At 34.4% G+C, this 19,193-nt stretch overlaps 2 protein-coding genes across 2 annotated transcripts in view; one reads left to right on the top strand and one right to left on the bottom strand.

Annotated features, from left to right (window-relative positions):
• Positions 1 to 18,536, bottom strand: part of LOC102800793 (E3 ubiquitin-protein ligase rnf213-alpha-like) — a 116,229-nt gene extending 97,693 nt beyond the window's left edge. Inside the window, exons 1-9 of the mRNA XM_085505831.1 lie at positions 18,409 to 18,536; positions 16,199 to 16,275; positions 6,920 to 6,988; positions 6,655 to 6,792; positions 4,731 to 4,877; positions 4,490 to 4,633; positions 2,271 to 2,408; positions 1,921 to 2,067; positions 1,671 to 1,823 (exon numbers count right to left, since the gene is read on the bottom strand). Coding sequence (XP_085361957.1) covers positions 1,671 to 1,823; positions 1,921 to 2,067; positions 2,271 to 2,408; positions 4,490 to 4,633; positions 4,731 to 4,877; positions 6,655 to 6,792; positions 6,920 to 6,988 — 936 coding nt within the window. The 5' untranslated portion in view covers positions 16,199 to 16,275; positions 18,409 to 18,536. The remainder of the gene's footprint in view (positions 1 to 1,670; positions 1,824 to 1,920; positions 2,068 to 2,270; positions 2,409 to 4,489; positions 4,634 to 4,730; positions 4,878 to 6,654; positions 6,793 to 6,919; positions 6,989 to 16,198; positions 16,276 to 18,408) is intronic.
• A 277-nt stretch (positions 18,537 to 18,813) lies between these two features.
• The window catches only part of LOC102801018 (uncharacterized), a 29,815-nt gene continuing 29,435 nt past the window's right edge, over positions 18,814 to 19,193 (top strand). Inside the window, exon 1 of the mRNA XM_006822838.3 lies at positions 18,814 to 18,916. The gene's annotated coding sequence lies outside the window, so the exon portion shown is untranslated. The remainder of the gene's footprint in view (positions 18,917 to 19,193) is intronic.

The raw sequence follows: 19,193 nt of genomic DNA, 5'->3' as shown, positions 1-19,193 counted from the left end.
ACATAATGGGAGTCTTTGCAGTTAGTGTGTCTGTATGTGTGTGTGTGTGTGTGTGTGTGTGTGTGTGTGTGTGTGTGTGTGTGTATGTGTGTCCGACTGTTCCACTGCTATCTCAAGAACCATACATCGGTTTTTGATGAAACTTGGTGCATAGATGCTCTGGACCAATGCGCAGATTTGATTAGGTTTTGGTAAAAATCCATGCTCGCTAATTACCTAATTTGCATGATAATTAGCTATTTTTTAGTGGTTCCATGACTGTTCCACTGATATCTAAACAACCACTCATTGGATTTTGATGAAACTTGGCACATAGATGCTCTGAACTAATGCTAGGTTTTGATTAGTTTTTGGTAATAATCCATGGATACTAATTACCTAATTTGCATAATGATTAGTCAATTTTCGGTTTTTCCAATGATATCTCAAGTACTAATCATCACATTTCAATGAAACTTGGTACATAGATGTCATATGACACTGCACAGACCCGATAGTTTTTATGGTAATATCAATATATATAATTACCTAATTTGCATAATTAATTAATTTTCAGCTTTTGATACAAGTAGTGAGCATTACATTTCAATGAAACTTAGTACTTACATACTCAAGGACTATGCAGAGATTGATTGTTTCGGATAAATATTTGTGCATATTAATCACCTAATTTGCATAATTAGTTAATTTTCAGCTTTTCCACTGGTATCTCAAGTACTAATCATCGCATTTCAATGAAACTTGGTACATAGATCCTTTAGGCTATACAGAGACCTGATTAGTTTTAGGGTAAATAATTGTGCATATTAATTACCTAATTTGCATAATTAATTTTCAGCTTTTCTACTGATATCTGTAGTACTAATCATCACATTTCAATGAATCTAGAATTATGCAGAGACACAATTAGTTTTCGGTAAATATTTGTGCATATTAATCACCTAATTTGCACAATTAACCAATTTCCAACTTTCACAATGATATCTCAGGTACTAATCATCACATATCAATGAATGTTTGTACATGGATGCTGTAGAACAATAGACAGACCTGGATAATTGTGGGTTAAAATCTGTACATATTAATTCCCTAATTAGCATAATAATTCATAATTTTTTGGTTCCAATCACATTTCAATTAAACTTGGTACATAGATTTTTTGTTACATTGCGCAGACCTCATTAGTTTTACACTCAAATCTGTTCTTATTAAATTTTCTGATTTGCATAATTAGTTTTCAGCTAAGTAATTTCAAGTTATATTTAATGTGTCTCTAATACTCTCAGCACATGCGAGTTCTTTCTAAGCTTTCTTTAATTTTATTTGAAGACCATTGGAGCTCGTGCACTTATTGATAAATTTAATACAAATTAATACACGTGTTTGCTGTCAATGTTAAAGTGCTTGCGACAGAAAAGATTAGCTTCAACTTGGAATTGGCAGTTATTGCATTATTAAGTAATGAAGTTGTATTTGTTAATCTGCACTTTTAACATTTTAATAAGACTTTTTAGGGGGTGCAATGTTGTGTTCCGATTTTTCTCCTAGAGTGTGAGAAATGCATTTCATATAAAGAACACTTCCTTAAGTAACAAACATGGAGTCACATACCCTATATACTAGTAACAGTTATATATATATTTTATCAAATCTAAAAATAGTATAATTACATTTACTACCTGACCAGTCATTGAAAGCTCTGAACTGCCTTTTTCTGTTGGATGGGTGTTTGACACAGCAGACTTCAAACTTTTATGGTTACCACTATTTGTTGTATTGATTGACGAAGACATATCTTTCCCCGGGGTGATTTTTTCATCCAACTGAAAAAAAGATAAGCAGTACAAGAATTAAAATTGGAAGTGGCAATACTGATAAAATATATTTTATCAAATCCAAAAATAGTATTACATTTACTACCTGACTCCCAGTCGTTGAAGGTTCTGAACTGCCTTTGCCTGTTGGTGGGGTGTTTGGTACAGAACACTTTGAGCTTTTATGGCCTCCACTTGCTATTGTATCGAATGACGATGACAAATCTTTCTTCAAGATGATTGTTTTGTTTGACTGAAAAAATTAAGTAGTGCAAGATTCAAGATTAGAATCGGAAAACGGTTAGAAGTTCATAATTTGACAAGCAGAAATAATGGACATTTTCCAATTATTGCGACTCTGTCGATGTGAACACAGTGACTGTAAAAAACCCAATGTACTATATCTAGTTTATTGTTGAATGTTTATTGTACACGATAGTTTGCAAGCGTGCATACCTTGTACTCGGCTTGTGAACTTTCTGGTGCAGCTCTAGACTCCTGGATGTTGGATACTGAACTCTGACCTTGGTGTGTTTTTGTGTGTTCTTCAATCGATATATACATATCTTTACCTGGATCAAGGGGTTCTTCGGACTAAATTGAAAAAGGAAATAGGAAACTCACCAAAGATCGTATTTAAATTTATAACTGGCAATCCTTATCAAAATCGTATTTTGACATACAAAAACAGTGATTGAAATCTGTCAAATATAAACGAAAATTACATTCTTACGGAGCCTTGCGTAGCAAAAAATACTCAATTGGTCAATGACCATTATTGTTCTGTCACTTTTTGACTCCCATGTGCGAAGCACATAATGGGAGTCTTTGCAGTTAGTGTGTCTGTATGTGTGTGTGTGTGTGTGTGTGTGTGTGTATGTGTGTCCGACTGTTCCACTGCTATCTCAAGAACCATACATCGGTTTTTGATGAAACTTGGTGCATAGATGCTCTGGACCAATGCGCAGATTTGATTAGGTTTTGGTAAAAATCCATGCTCGCTAATTACCTAATTTGCATGATAATTAGCTATTTTTTAGTGGTTCCATGACTGTTCCACTGATATCTAAACAACCACTCATTGGATTTTGATGAAACTTGGCACATAGATGCTCTGAACTAATGCTAGGTTTTGATTAGTTTTTGGTAATAATCCATGGATACTAATTACCTAATTTGCATAATGATTAGTCAATTTTCGGTTTTTCCAATGATATCTCAAGTACTAATCATCACATTTCAATGAAACTTGGTACATAGATGTCATATGACACTGCACAGACCCGATAGTTTTTATGGTAATATCAATATATATAATTACCTAATTTGCATAATTAATTAATTTTCAGCTTTTGATACAAGTAGTGAGCATTACATTTCAATGAAACTTAGTACTTACATACTCAAGGACTATGCAGAGATTGATTGTTTCGGATAAATATTTGTGCATATTAATCACCTAATTTGCATAATTAGTTAATTTTCAGCTTTTCCACTGGTATCTCAAGTACTAATCATCGCATTTCAATGAAACTTGGTACATAGATCCTTTAGGCTATACAGAGACCTGATTAGTTTTAGGGTAAATAATTGTGCATATTAATTACCTAATTTGCATAATTAATTTTCAGCTTTTCTACTGATATCTGTAGTACTAATCATCACATTTCAATGAATCTAGAATTATGCAGAGACACAATTAGTTTTCGGTAAATATTTGTGCATATTAATCACCTAATTTGCACAATTAACCAATTTCCAACTTTCACAATGATATCTCAGGTACTAATCATCACATATCAATGAATGTTTGTACATGGATGCTGTAGAACAATAGACAGACCTGGATAATTGTGGGTTAAAATCTGTACATATTAATTCCCTAATTAGCATAATAATTCATAATTTTTTGGTTCCAATCACATTTCAATTAAACTTGGTACATAGATTTTTTGTTACATTGCGCAGACCTCATTAGTTTTACACTCAAATCTGTTCTTATTAAATTTTCTGATTTGCATAATTAGTTTTCAGCTAAGTAATTTCAAGTTATATTTAATGTGTCTCTAATACTCTCAGCACATGCGAGTTCTTTCTAAGCTTTCTTTAATTTTATTTGAAGACCATTGGAGCTCGTGCACTTATTGATAAATTTAATACAAATTAATACACGTGTTTGCTGTCAATGTTAAAGTGCTTGCGACAGAAAAGATTAGCTTCAACTTGGAATTGGCAGTTATTGCATTATTAAGTAATGAAGTTGTATTTGTTAATCTGCACTTTTAACATTTTAATAAGACTTTTTAGGGGGTGCAATGTTGTGTTCCGATTTTTCTCCTAGAGTGTGAGAAATGCATTTCATATAAAGAACACTTCCTTAAGTAACAAACATGGAGTCACATACCCTATATACTGTAAAATGACTAATTTTCACTGGGTTTAAATTTCACTGATTTACCATTTCAGGCATATTCAGTGGGTTTTAAATTCACGGTTTTGTCATTTAGATAATGTATTCTATGCTAAATTTTACATATTCACTGGGTTTTATTTTAGCGCATTTTCCAGTCAGCGAAATAAGCTAAATTAAAACCCAGTGAATAATTACCCCCTTTACAGTAACAGTTATATATATATTTTATCAAATCTAAAAATAGTATAATTACATTTACTACCTGACCAGTCATTGAAAGCTCTGAACTGCCTTTTTCTGTTGGATGGGTGTTTGACACAGCAGACTTCAAACTTTTATGGTTACCACTATTTGTTGTATCGATTGACGAAGACATATCTTTCCCCGGGGTGATTTTTTCATCCAACTGAAAAAAAGATAAGCAGTACAAGAATTAAAATTGGAAGTGGCAATACTGATAAAATATATTTTATCAAATCCAAAAATAGTATTACATTTACTACCTGACTCCCAGTCGTTGAAGGTTCTGAACTGCCTTTGCCTGTTGGTGGGGTGTTTGGTACAGAACACTTTGAGCTTTTATGGCCTCCACTTGCTATTGTATCGAATGACGATGACAAATCTTTCTTCAAGATGATTGTTTTGTTTGACTGAAAAAATTAAGTAGTGCAAGATTCAAGATTAGAATTGGAAAACGGTTAGAAGTTCATAATTTGACAAGCAGAAATAATGGACATTTTCCAATTATTGCAACTCTGTCGATGTGAACACAGTGACTGTAAAAAACCCAATGTACTATATCTAGTTTATTGTTGAATGTTTATTGTACACGATAGTTTGCAAGTGTGCATAACTTGTACTCGGCTTGTGAACTTTCTGGTGCAGCTCTAGACTCCTGGATGTTGGATACTGAACTCTGACCTTGGTGTGTTTTTGTGTGTTCTTCAATCGATATATACATATCTTTACCTGGATCAAGGGGTTCTTCGGACTAAATTGAAAAAGGAAATAGGAAACTCACCAAAGATCGTATTTAAATTTATAACTGGCAATCCTTATCAAAATCGTATTTTGACATACAAAAACAGTGATTGAAATCTGTCAAATATAAACGAAAATTACATTCTTACGGAGCCTTGCGTAGCAAAAAATACTCAATTGGTCAATGACCATTATTGTTCTGTCACTTTTTGACTCCCATGTGCGAAGCACATAATGGGAGTCTTTGCAGTTAGTGTGTCTGTATGTGTGTGTGTGTGTGTGTGTGTGTGTGTATGTGTGTCCGACTGTTCCACTGCTATCTCAAGAACCATACATCGGTTTTTGATGAAACTTGGTGCATAGATGCTCTGGACCAATGCGCAGATTTGATTAGGTTTTGGTAAAAATCCATGCTCGCTAATTACCTAATTTGCATGATAATTAGCTATTTTTTAGTGGTTCCATGACTGTTCCACTGATATCTAAACAACCACTCATTGGATTTTGATGAAACTTGGCACATAGATGCTCTGAACTAATGCTAGGTTTTGATTAGTTTTTGGTAATAATCCATGGATACTAATTACCTAATTTGCATAATGATTAGTCAATTTTCGGTTTTTCCAATGATATCTCAAGTACTAATCATCACATTTCAATGAAACTTGGTACATAGATGTCATATGACACTGCACAGACCCGATAGTTTTTATGGTAATATCAATATATATAATTACCTAATTTGCATAATTAATTAATTTTCAGCTTTTGATACAAGTAGTGAGCATTACATTTCAATGAAACTTAGTACTTACATACTCAAGGACTATGCAGAGATTGATTGTTTCGGATAAATATTTGTGCATATTAATCACCTAATTTGCATAATTAGTTAATTTTCAGCTTTTCCACTGGTATCTCAAGTACTAATCATCGCATTTCAATGAAACTTGGTACATAGATCCTTTAGGCTATACAGAGACCTGATTAGTTTTAGGGTAAATAATTGTGCATATTAATTACCTAATTTGCATAATTAATTTTCAGCTTTTCTACTGATATCTGTAGTACTAATCATCACATTTCAATGAATCTAGAATTATGCAGAGACACAATTAGTTTTCGGTAAATATTTGTGCATATTAATCACCTAATTTGGAGGGGTGTTTGAATCAGAACCCTTCAAACTTTTATGGCTTTGAGCATCCACTGATGATAACATATCTTTCTTAGGGATATTTTTTCTGTCCGACTGAAAAATAGGCAGTGCAAGTATAAAGATTAGAATTGGAAATACCCCTCAGAAGTTCATAATTTGACATCCGGGAATAAATGGACATTTCCCAATTATCAGGGTTCTGTGGATGTGACCACAGTGACTGTCAAAGACCCAATGTACTCTATCTATTTTATTTGAAATTGTACAGAGTATACAATTGTGCATACCGGATACTCTTGTGAACTTTCTGGTGCAGCTCTAGACTCCTGGATACTGGATACTGAAATCTGACCTTGGTGTTTTTCAATTGTGTGTTCTTCAATAGATATATGCCCATCTTTACCTGGATCGGGGGGTTCTTCAGACTAAATTAAAGTAAGGCATGTTGAATTAAAAAAAAAATATCCACAGTAATATATTCACTCACCAAAGATAGTGTTTCCATTAATAATTGGCAACGGTCAATTAATCATTAGTAGTTATAAAGCTCACCTGAGAAGAGGTGTCCTTAGAATGTGTTTCTGATTTTTTACTTCTAAAGTAGTTGTAAATACGCATCATCTGAAAAAGATTATACATCCTAAGCCATTAGTACAAATCACAAATCGTATGCTTCAGGCTATTCTTAACTTGTTTAGACAGAAAGTGAGTCGGATCAATAACGACTAAAAATAAGTAGATCACGCTAGCCTATCATGGTAATTGACGGTCGAACATATTCTGCATAGTGTGAATTATATGTTATAGTGTCACATACGACTTGTTTACCACTTCCGTGTGACTGAGAATGTTCTAGAACCGTACTGTGTCTGGGTGGAATTGTTAGAAACTGGTTGAATAGGTAATGGAACATTCTAGAAATTTGTAGTTAGTTCCAGACTCATTATGTATGCTGATGTAATGGTCTATTTATAGACAATGTGGGTATATATAGGGGAGTTGTTCAGCACTGAGATCAGATCGGAGATCTCGTTGAATTGTATTAGTTATTGGAGTAGTGGAGTTTTACCGCGTTATTGTACTTGATGTTTGCAGAGTATAATAATACTAGTACCAGTTGAAACCTCATCTGTTGGCTCCGTGTTCGTATTTTATCATCGCCGCCAGGGAAGTCTTTCTGTTACTGTTGCCATTTTGGTATTTGAACCATCACACCTGTACTATACCGATTACGGTAATATTACGTTGCGCGTGACATATAGCAATGTATCATTTTTGTAGATTTGGTAATTTTTTTCAGAATTTGCGTTTTAAGTAACATAATATAAGGCTCGATATTTAACAAATTCAATTTATTAGGCCAGATTTGTTGCATTACAAATAACGGCTAATCACATGATGGCACCCGTTTAAGGTACATGGTCAGCGATCAACTACTGCATCAACATGTAAGAATATCGTTGACTTTAAAAGGCTTGTTCTAAACAAGCAGCCTGACAGTTTATATAACTCATAGGTGAAGTTCAAAACTACATCTGATCCACAGCTTCAGTACCCATATCAGCTGAGATAGCTCCGCTGTTAGCAATGCACATTTGAATTAAAGAACAGAAGATATCATTAGAAAATGAACAATATGTATAGTATTAAAGCAACCGGACTTGCTGTTTTCAACAAGAATTCAAAAAGATCACTTTTCACCAAAAATAATCATCAAAATTGGATAATTGAAGATATCACCACGAAATTAAAAAATCTGAGAGGTCCACATGTAGTACCTGTATATGTAATATAAAAGCAATCAGACTTGCGGTTTTCAACAAGTCGAAAATATCACTTTTTACCAAAAATGACAAAAATATTCACCGAAATTAGAGAATTAAAGATATCATTACAAAATAAACAAGTCATTGTCAATGACACGTCCCCGTTCTGTTCATATTTGAGTGACATATACATGTACATTCAAAGCAGATCATGACCGAAATCTCAGACCACTTTCAGTGATCTGATCCGAAATGCACCTGTATAAGTACAACACATTGTATGATGTGTGTGAAGTGTAGTCTTGATCGGTTCAGGCATGCCTGAAATATGAATGCTGAACTGTATTCAGTTAAAACCCGATTTGGAAAACAAAACAACGTGTGTTAAGCGTCCGTAGGGGTTTTTAACGCCATAGGGGCCTACATTACAGTATATTTCGAAGTTTTCATTAGTTTTTCGTAATTATTTTGCATGGAATGAACGTATTATACAATTTTGTAGAAAATTTATACATATTCTACCAAAAGTGAGATAGTATACCAATTGTTTTAATATTTTTTCTTCTCAAACAGTATTGGTGCAATTATCCATTTAATTTACGCCGAATTACGAGTTTTCAGTTACCTAGGGCGCACATACAAGGTCGCCATTTTTTTTTTATTTTCTCAGAACGCGAAACCTGCAGACCGGATTTCAGATCGGCATACGATAAAATTATTCCACAAGTTCCATCTCACACATCTGATACTCAGTGTGGAATCAGGTTTTTAGTTATACATACCCCAACTATTTCATAGACTTGCAAAAATCTTATTTTCCCAATTGGGTGTATCAATAATGTGTCACTTTATCATATAAATAATTCTGTGTTTATCTATTGTCGACTTGCATTGTGGCATTTATTGGTGGATAGCTTGACTCAATACAACCAAAACCAGACTACCTAGAACACTGTTTAATGGTGCCGATTTCCCTACGGCGTTAAAAACCCCTACGGACGCTTAACAAACGTAATTCAAGGTACCATAATGTACAATGTATGCATGAAATGTGAACTAAATTCACCCATGGTGAATATGTGCAATTTTGACAAATTTTTGACCTTTGATGGATGTTATACACCCATCTTAAATCAGATCTTGACCCACCTAACATGCATACATGTGTGTACAACATGTATGATGTATGTATGACACTTGAACTTGATCAGTCCAGGCATGCCTGAGAAATGGATCCGGAATTATATTTAGTAAAACAAAATGGTCACTGGCTGGCCATTTTAAACCAGATTCAAAAAACAAAATACACAGGCATATGTAATAATAATAATAATAATAACTTTATTGCATCCTTAGAAATACAATGTTTCTATCAGTTAATAGCAATAAAGATTAGTTGTATGATATAATGTATGATGTGTATGTGAAGTTTGAACTTGATCTGTCCAGGCATGCATGTCCGAGATATGGATCGAAAACTAAATTCTTTAAAACAAAATGGCCGCCAGTCGACCATTTCGAACTTGATCCGAAAAAAAATGACGTGCATCAAGGTCCTATTATGTTTAATGTTTATACCAAATTTGAACAAAATCCGTCCATGCATAACTGAGATCGGGGTCCGGAATGGTGAAAATGTACGATTTCAATGCATTTTCGGCCTTAGAGCGGCCGCCATTTGGCTATCGTTAATGAGATCATGAAATAAATGCACATACATATTTGTGACATGATGTACCTTGTGTGTGTGAAGTTTGAACTCTATCAATCCAGGCATGTCTCAGATACGGATCCAGAACTGAATTCTTTAAAACAAAATGGCCGCCAGTCGGCCATTTCAAACCCGATCCAAAAAAAAATGACCTGCATCAAGGTCCTATTATGTTTAATGTATGTACCAAATTTGAACAAAATCCGTCCATGCATAACTGAGATCAGGGTCCGGAATGGTGAAAATGTACGATTTCAATGCATTTTCGGCCTTAAAGCGGCCGCCATTTGGCTATCATTAATGAGATCATGAAACAAATGCACATACATATTTGTGACATGATGTACCTTGTGTGTGTGAAGTTGAACTCGATCAATCCAGGCATGTCTCAGATACGGATCCAGAACTGAATTCTTTAAAACAAAATGGCCGCCAGTCGGCCATTTCAAACCCGATCCAAAAAAAGAATGACGTGCATCAAGATCTTATTATGTTTAATGTATGTACCGAATTTGAACAAAATCCGTCCATGCATAACTGAGATCCGAGTCCGGAATGGTGAAAATGTGCGATTTTGATGCATTTTCGGCCTTAAAATGACCGTTATTCGGCTATCGTTAATCGGATCATGTGCATATGTCCCATATAATCTGTGATGTATGAGTGAAGTTTGAACTTAATCGGTCCATGCATGTTCGAGATACAGGTGATCACGGACGCACAGACGTACACAGGGCAAACCATAAGTCCCCGTTTTCGGACTACGTCCGAACGGGGACTAACAAATCTGAGAGAGGTCCACATGTAGTACCTATATATGTAGTATCAAAGCAATTGGACTTGCGGTTTTTAACAAGAAGTCGAAAATATCACCTTTTACCAAAAATGACAAAAATATTCACCAAAATTAGAGAATTAAAGATATCATTACAAAATGAACAAATCTGAGAGAGGTCCACATGTACCTAGTACCTATATATGTAATATCAAAGTAATTGCACTTGCGGTTTTTAACAAGAAATCGAAAATATCACTTTTTACCAAAAATGACAAAAATATTCACCAAAATTAGAGAATTGAAGATATCAACATGAAATGAACAAACCTAAGAGAGGTCTACCCAAGGTACATATACACCAAGTATCAAAGCATTCAGGCTTGTAGTTTTCAAGAAGAAGTCAAAAAAGTAAAACATTGACACGGATGATGACGACGGACAATCACTCATATGATAAGCTCCGCTCGACAAAGTCGACAGCGGAGCTAAAAAAAAGCACAGAACCCTCAATTCAAATTCATTGATTATTAATACTAGTATGAGAGAGAATCTCCATTTTGGGTCAGAAGGTTCAATTTTTGATAAAGAAATACAAAATAAATATTTTCAATGCAGTCTTCTGTGAGATATGTCATTCATAGGATTTGAGTATTAGACCTCAGGTCTCCTGTAATACAAAAAAGAATTTGTTTCAAATGTTTTATTAAAATATTAATTAAAATATTCCAAATACTGTAAAATACTTTATTTTCACTTGCAATTAATTTTTGCTATTTTCGCTGAAGGGATAATTCAGTGAAAAAAAAGTCTAGCGAATATAACTTTTTTCCTGTATTTCAAACTCACTCATCAAAAATCAGTGAAAATAATTTCCTCACAAAATACCCAAAAAGCCCTTTCAGCTAAAATAAAGTATTTTACAGTAGAAAAAAAAAACTACTATTTACTGCATATGCACTATTACTATTAGATGCGATATTCCCAATAGAAGTGCATATAAACCCAACATTGCATTGGCTGTGTATTAAAATTTACTTTTTTTTGCCATAGAAAAAAACTCTGTATTTTTTATAAGAAATTTGAAGGTACATATGTGTGTAATGTTTTTAAATACATGAATTTCATTGATTTTATTAAATGCATTCCTCTAAATTTGGCTTTCACAAATTAAATTAAAAAAATTACTAGTAATATGAAAAAAATGGTACTTTCTAAATGTAAAATTACTTGAATTAAATTAGCATTCAATTATAATTTTCCAAAATTAAAAGTTGTTAGAGAAATCAAAATTGGTTCAACAGGGTAAATATTAGGATATAATATTGAAATTCACTGCTGTTATGAGTGAATTTCCCCCCTGAAAAAGCCATGCACTGGGTGACTATTTACATAATTATATATGCAAATACCCCCCCCCCCCCACCACCACCACATGCACATACAAATAACTATTTTGAAATAACAAAAGTTAAATTATGAAAAATGATCAGCAACCTTGATATATTTGTAATCGCAAATGGTTATGTACATCCCCATCAATATCACAACTGTCTTTAAATTTAAAGGATAAATGGTATACTTTTGAGGTCAACAGTCAGCTAGTTAATTAATTCAGTGTTACTAATCCTTAAGTACACAGTCACAGTACCTTTTTGTGTTTGTGTTTTCTGAAGCTAAAAAACACATTAAAAACACTGAGATATACCATAATTATGTTACTCACATGTTCTCTACAAGTTTATGGTCTTCTTGGTCCAAAAATTAGGTAAAATGACATCAGTTTCTCCATATTACAAGGTCATTGTGACAGCATGGTCCACAGTCCCTAGCACAAACAATGTGTGACTTGTAGTGCATGATGGGTAAAACACTCAGAAGGAGGCTGATGGAAGTGCACCATCTGTGGTCACAGGAAGTTCAGACTTTGTGTTCAGTAACTTATCTCCCAATAATTTAATAGTTATAAAATTTCTCAAAATGCTTTAGTTATGTTTTTCTTCTAATCTGGCAATTATGAATTAAAATAAAGCTGATCCCAATAATATTATAATCATGATTATTTGTTCTAAAATTACTCAAATCTTTTTATGAAGTTTTAACAATTCAGTAAAAACTAGAGACTTTCTGTTTTTGTGTGATAAAAATATAGACATTTGGAAAGTTGAAAGGAAAATTAAACTAAACATGGATATTTTTAATTTTTTACAAATGATTTTTCATCAGTATTTGTTTATATTTCTTTCAAAATGTGCTGACTTTTAAAAGTCTATAGAAATAACGTATATCAATCTGATTTTTTTAATAATTTTTTTTTTAAAGTAAAATTTTATCTTAATATATTATTCATTTACTGGGAGTTTTTCGAAGATGCAAGATGGATGAAAACGAATATGAATACAATAACAAACATGCCGTACAATACAACTGATTGTAATGAGATTGACTAAAGTATTTGAAAGTTTTTTGACATCTTATGATAGTTTGTAATATTTTTGTAAGGGAGTGATATGAATCTAGGTAACTTACTCTACATGTAGAAATATCCAGTCCTATAGGACTGGCAGTGTAAAGTCCTATAGGAATTGTATAGTCCTATAAGACTTCTGATCTCACACACCAGTCCTATAGGACTGGCAGTGTAAAGTCCTATAGGAATTGTATAGTCCTATAGGACTTACGATCTCACACACCTGTCCTATAGGACTGGCAGTGTAAAGTCCTATAGGAATTGTATAGTCCTATAGGACTTATGATCTCACACACCAGTCCTATAGGACTGGCAATGTAAAGTCATATAGGACTTATTAATTCCTATAGGACTTATGATCTCACACACCAGTCCTATAGGACTGGCAATGTAAAGTCCTATAGGACTTATTAATTCCTATAGGAATTTACATAAAATCCTATAGAACTATACATGTCCTATAGGATTTCATGAAAAGTCCTATAGGATTTTTTAAAATCCTATAAGATTTTTAAAATCCTATAGGAAACTTTTGTAAGAGATGCATGGCTTGTTGTCACTACAATGTTTTTGACATATCACAGCCATGGTATGGTTGTCACCATAGCAATTAGCAGGTGTCATCTTCTGGTTAAAAATCTCATACAAAGTGCTGGTAGTTTTCAAGAAGAAGTCGAAAATGTTTTTTCAGAAAAATAGAGAATTGAAGATGTCCACGGAATGAATAAATCTGGCAGAGGTCCACCTATGGTTCTTACATATTAAATATCAAAGCAATTGGGTGGGTAAATTTCAAGTCAACAATGGAATTGTTAATGGAGGATGAACAGCATTGTTCTTGACATCTATAACTTGTCGTCTATTGTCTGTAATCTGTGTATGGAATATACACGCATACACTGAGACAGGAACATACTCTTACGATGTTTGGTCATAGATTTCCAAGTTTTTCATGACAAGGGCACAGAGAAAAATCTGTATTTATAATGTGTACAATCGAAAAACTAAAACCAAACATCGCTAGCATAGAGTACGATTACGAGATTTAAAATTTCCTCAGTAAATGTTGCAAATTTAAACGCGTCGGACGCCTGAATTCAGAGGATATATGTTTTTTTGAATAGCCATAGACCATGCTGGGTAGAAGGTTGTATTTCTTAGCTTTAGTGTGCACAGTTGGATTTGTAAATTACATCGTTGGAATATTTCACACAAATGTATGTATTACGATCTAATCCGATGTATTATTGTGGAATTGACGATTTTCCAAATTGTTTGTAAAGAAGAAAGTTAATTTCATATTATCATAGTGCTTGTAATTTTGTTTTTGTATTTCTCTCAGAAATATGAATTACTGTTTTGTAGTGAAAAAAATGTGTACGATGCCAACAATCACATTATGCGAAAAATGAAAAATATCGCAAAATATGGAGCAAATATGACATGCCTCGCCATGATTTAAAATCTAACGAAAGAGTCTGGTATTGACGGGCATTACACTTTCTAATTTATAAAGAACTCAGACACGTCAATTATGGATGCATAGGGCTATCGTCCGGATTCAATCTTCGCAATTGCTGACCGAACGTATTTCGAATACAGACAACTAAAGTGATCACCTCCCCCAAAAAACTCGCATCTTTGAACCTTTGTCATGATTTATATTTCAGCCTAACGGTGGTTGCCATGGCATCTACTGATAAGGGTTAAATGACGAGGTCAGTCAGTTTGACAGTTGTTGCCATGACATCTACTGATAAAGGTTAATGACAAGGCCAGATGGCGAGCTAGTCGAAATCAGCCAAAAACATCTTATGAGTCTGCAGTTTTAAAAGATTACAGTACAGTAGATGTAATCCTAAACCAATCTTGTTTGCGATTCTAACTAATGTGGTATCTTTGTGGAATGTTATTGCAAGACTATTACCCCATAAATATTAGTTAGTGTTGACATATAGTAGTGATTTTCTAAATAGCTTGACGATTAATCAATTGATTATGATGTGTAAAACTTTCATGTGATTGGTTGTTTGTTGGAAGGCAAGGCCTTGGAGTCTCTTATACTGATTGTAATTGGTTAAGGAGTGACAAGAAATAAAGAGTGATTTAATGCTATCTCGGGTGAAAACCAGGGACTTGGCAGAGAATCGTTGGAACATGAATGGAGCTTGTGTGTGTTTCTTGTGAGTCTAGCGTGGAAAACGACCGAATCCCGGTTACCTAAGTGAAAGGTTTTTAAACATCAAATTTACCTATCACACCTTACATAAACAAAATAAATTGTTCCGAACACGCTTGGTCGTCATTTACACACAGTAAGATAACATATACACCACAGTGTACCAATTAATGATGTTACTATCGCAGTTTCTTGTTCTCCTGTCAATTTATCAGAATAAGCTCACTCTGATGAGTTACGAATTAACACGATTAAAAATTACATTGTTTAGCTTCAGGAGATACAACATTTTCCACTTGACACTACACGTTGGTCAAAGGCAATACACTGTCGTTCTATTCGAACGCCTCTGTGCATAGTATGTGTTTGGTTCAGAGAAACTTCCGAAACAATATGTTCTGTCATTTTTACGCATTTCTATGAGGTCAATCTATTGAGAAGTATCCTTTTTTTGGTTTTCGCGAACATGCAAACTTCGAAAAATGTACTCCTTTCTTCGCAAAATTCAGAACGCGAATGAGTCATATCCCCAGACCAGCCATGTGCCCCTGGGATATACGTCTTTTCATGTATTATGTTTCTATGTATAATGTGGAATGAGGGGCGATGATCGGCATACTGACTGGTTCATCGTGTCTCAGGATCATTCTGTGATACACAAGGGCTTGTTGACAAGGCCCTGTGCTGTGATATAGATGAGACAGGATTACAGCTTTGAAGAGGATATTCGATATTTACCGGGTTTACACAAACTCCCGATAGAGGGGTTTATGCCAATGTACAGATTAACAAAAGCCAGACTATTGCTTCCCTTTAAGTAACTAGGTATAAGAGAACACCCCCATCGACGGTGCATGTCTTTAGAATCGCGTCGAAAACCTATCGGTGTCACCTTAGGTGGTAAAAATACATACTTAATGACTTAATTACCTTGTACTCTGCTGCGATGGGTACTGTTTTCTGTCACAAAGCGTTCGGGGTAGATCAACTGCTTGTGCCTGGTTTATCTGTAAATTGTAATTAGAATTCGAAAACAAGTCGAATAATTCATGGAATAAAAAAAACGAAAACATATAATATGATTATTACGTTTGATTCAGATTACCAATCTCGTCAATATGCATTGGACCCGATAAAAAATAAACCGGATCATTTCCTCCCATAGAATTGTGTAGTAAAATACATTTTTTTTCGGTCGTTTTTACAGCATCGTTTTACAGCTATTTTTCATTTCAATTATTTTTGGTTTTGAATGAATAATCATATATGTTATGGTCGTCCGAATAGTAAATCAGTCATCGTCCATCATTTCGAACATCCAGACTGTTTTCTAACATCAAATACGTCACAGGTTTGGGGATTTTAAAAATGTTGACATGTAGACAAAATGCAAACGTTTTTAATTTACTAGGATTTTTCTTATTTTCTCTTACTAATCATGACGACGATAATTTTTACAATTGCGTTATTAAAAAAACACAACTTACAAATAAAAAGGTGGTGGTCGTCGTGCAGCGCGTGTTTGAGTGTCATGTAAAAAAAAGGGATGTATTTTACACGCGTTGTGTACGTCGCTATGAGCCCCATATCGACAGAACGCGGCGCGACGACCACCGCCCTTTAAACAGTCTACAATTACAGATGAAAATCAGTTCGTATATTTAAGGGGGTTATTTGGCATTCATGACAACAGGGTAAAGAGAGCCTATAAAGAATGGGGGAGGGGCGTAAACTGACTCTGCTGCTCACTGAATGAATACGCGATCAAATAATTTGACATTGAAATTAATGGGTTTAACCAAGTCAGTAATCGTCAAAAAAATTGCTTGTGTTTGGCTGAAATATTTTCTAACAAGGTTATGCGCCCTCCACCAATCAGATCGCTGGATTCACGATTTATATTCTCTGTATAAATTGAGAGAAGTTAGTTAGAACATAGCTTTGTCAGCTATCTTGATTGACAGGAGATCGTCAAAAGAACACACATGATTGGTTAATCTAATGCAACATTTTATTCGGGTAGCGATTTTTTTTCCATGTTGAATTAATGATTTCTAGCCACGAAGTGAACTGTTCGGCGCAAAACAAAAATAAAGTTGAATAAAATGTTGCCATGTTAGAAGCCGGTTATAAAATGACACATACATAACCTATACGTAGAACATGATAGGCTATAATCAAATTATTTGACTGACTCGTGAAACTTCAACATTTACAAATTAAAACTGGGTCAGTGCAAACAGAAATCCCAACAATTATACCATCCCTGTTTGCGTATTGGTTCCTCAAAAGTTGCGAAAGGTTGGCCCTGTCACCGTTTTCACGAACAATTGACTCATAAAGAAGTACAAATTAATTAATTTTCCACGAATCCAACCTCACTGTTTCCCCAGGGTTCTACTAAATTGTACGTATGAGTCACGATTAGCTGGAAAACCTGACTCCCATATCTATAAATAGACCATACGTGGGTAACGAATAGGTCTGTTACGTTGTCATATATGTATTCACTGCTGCGGAGCAATGCTGTTTATCACAAACAAACACGATTAACTAGAATGTCAATCATATCTGAAACTCGATTGTACATAATCAGCAAGCCAAAACCTTTAGGTTGGTGTGCTTATATACTAAACAATGAATCTCTTATGCTGATTCAGGCAATGCAATCAATACATACATTATACTGTTTCAATGTACATTTTCAAAAAAATTAGTCTTGCGTACTATTGTGCCAGTGTGACCCCCATTGAAGATTAATCACACGGTTTTAACACACACTAATAAATGTTGAGTAGACACCCCGCATAATGGTCATTTTTAAATCGGTCTATAGAAGGTATATGGCATGAATCTTAAATGAACAGTTTATTTACCATTTCGTATCACGTGCTATGGCAACAACCTAAGTAACCCCTGCGTTTGAACGCAATCTGCCAATGGTGCGTTAACTAACGAAGAGAGAGAAAGAGTACTTGGTTTCGTGCTTATTACCCTCATGCTAACATTCATGAGAGAGGTTGTTGATGGATTACAATTTAAAATCACGGTTTCAAAAAAAAATGAGAGATTGTTGTGAAAAAGTACAATGAAGTCAGAGTGTAAGTTCGTATAGTTGAAATGTTTTCAGGAAGACCTACCTGGACTTTTCGACTGAGTTGATTTTACTTGTCTGGCTTCAGATCTCGTGTTGTCGCAGATAACACGCCCTGTCTGAGGTAACGAATGGTGGAAATTCCAATTTTTACCGGCAGCAGATCAACACTACCACGTGATTCACAATGATGCTAAACCATTTTGAAAAGAGATGGGGGATGATTAAAACCCCATGCAATAATATATATATATTTATCCGTCAGGGCAATATCAAATCACGTGACATTTATGTCATAAGACGATGTAATTCATATTACATTTCGGTTTTAAACCCGACTTTTTATATAACCCGTACATCTTTTTCGTTACTCAATATATCACCCCATGGTTGTAAAATAGTTGCGTCCAGCTGATAGACTAATGGTTTCTTGGTATTTCCATCATTGTTCCTACAATACAGTGCGTGTACATTAGAGAGGAATTGTTCATTACACGAAACACATTTTGGTCGAAGTAGGTATAGAGATAGCAACTAGGAAATTACCCAGTCAGGTAAGAACATTTCAGTTATTCCATATCCGAGAACTGATAAATACATCGCCTCTCCCCCAATTCTAACTCCTACGTTTTATACGTAATTCTATAATACATTTAGTAACCACGAGTCGAACCGCGCTTGGTGTGAAACTGTAAAGTCGTGTTATAGAGTTAACACATGTCATTGGCGACTACAACAACGACATATTCAGCGTTCTTACTGTAGTTATTGTCGTCGCAAGTTCTAAGACAGGATTGCTTTGACATTGTCGAGAGTGAATCGTCATTAAAT

Source organism: Saccoglossus kowalevskii, chromosome 2 (assembly GCF_978046115.1).
Source record: "Saccoglossus kowalevskii chromosome 2, keSacKowa6.1, whole genome shotgun sequence".
NCBI classification, from domain to species: domain Eukaryota; kingdom Metazoa; phylum Hemichordata; class Enteropneusta; family Harrimaniidae; genus Saccoglossus; species Saccoglossus kowalevskii.
Note: the sequence above shows the minus strand (reverse complement) of the source record. Positions and strands in the feature narration are given on the sequence as shown.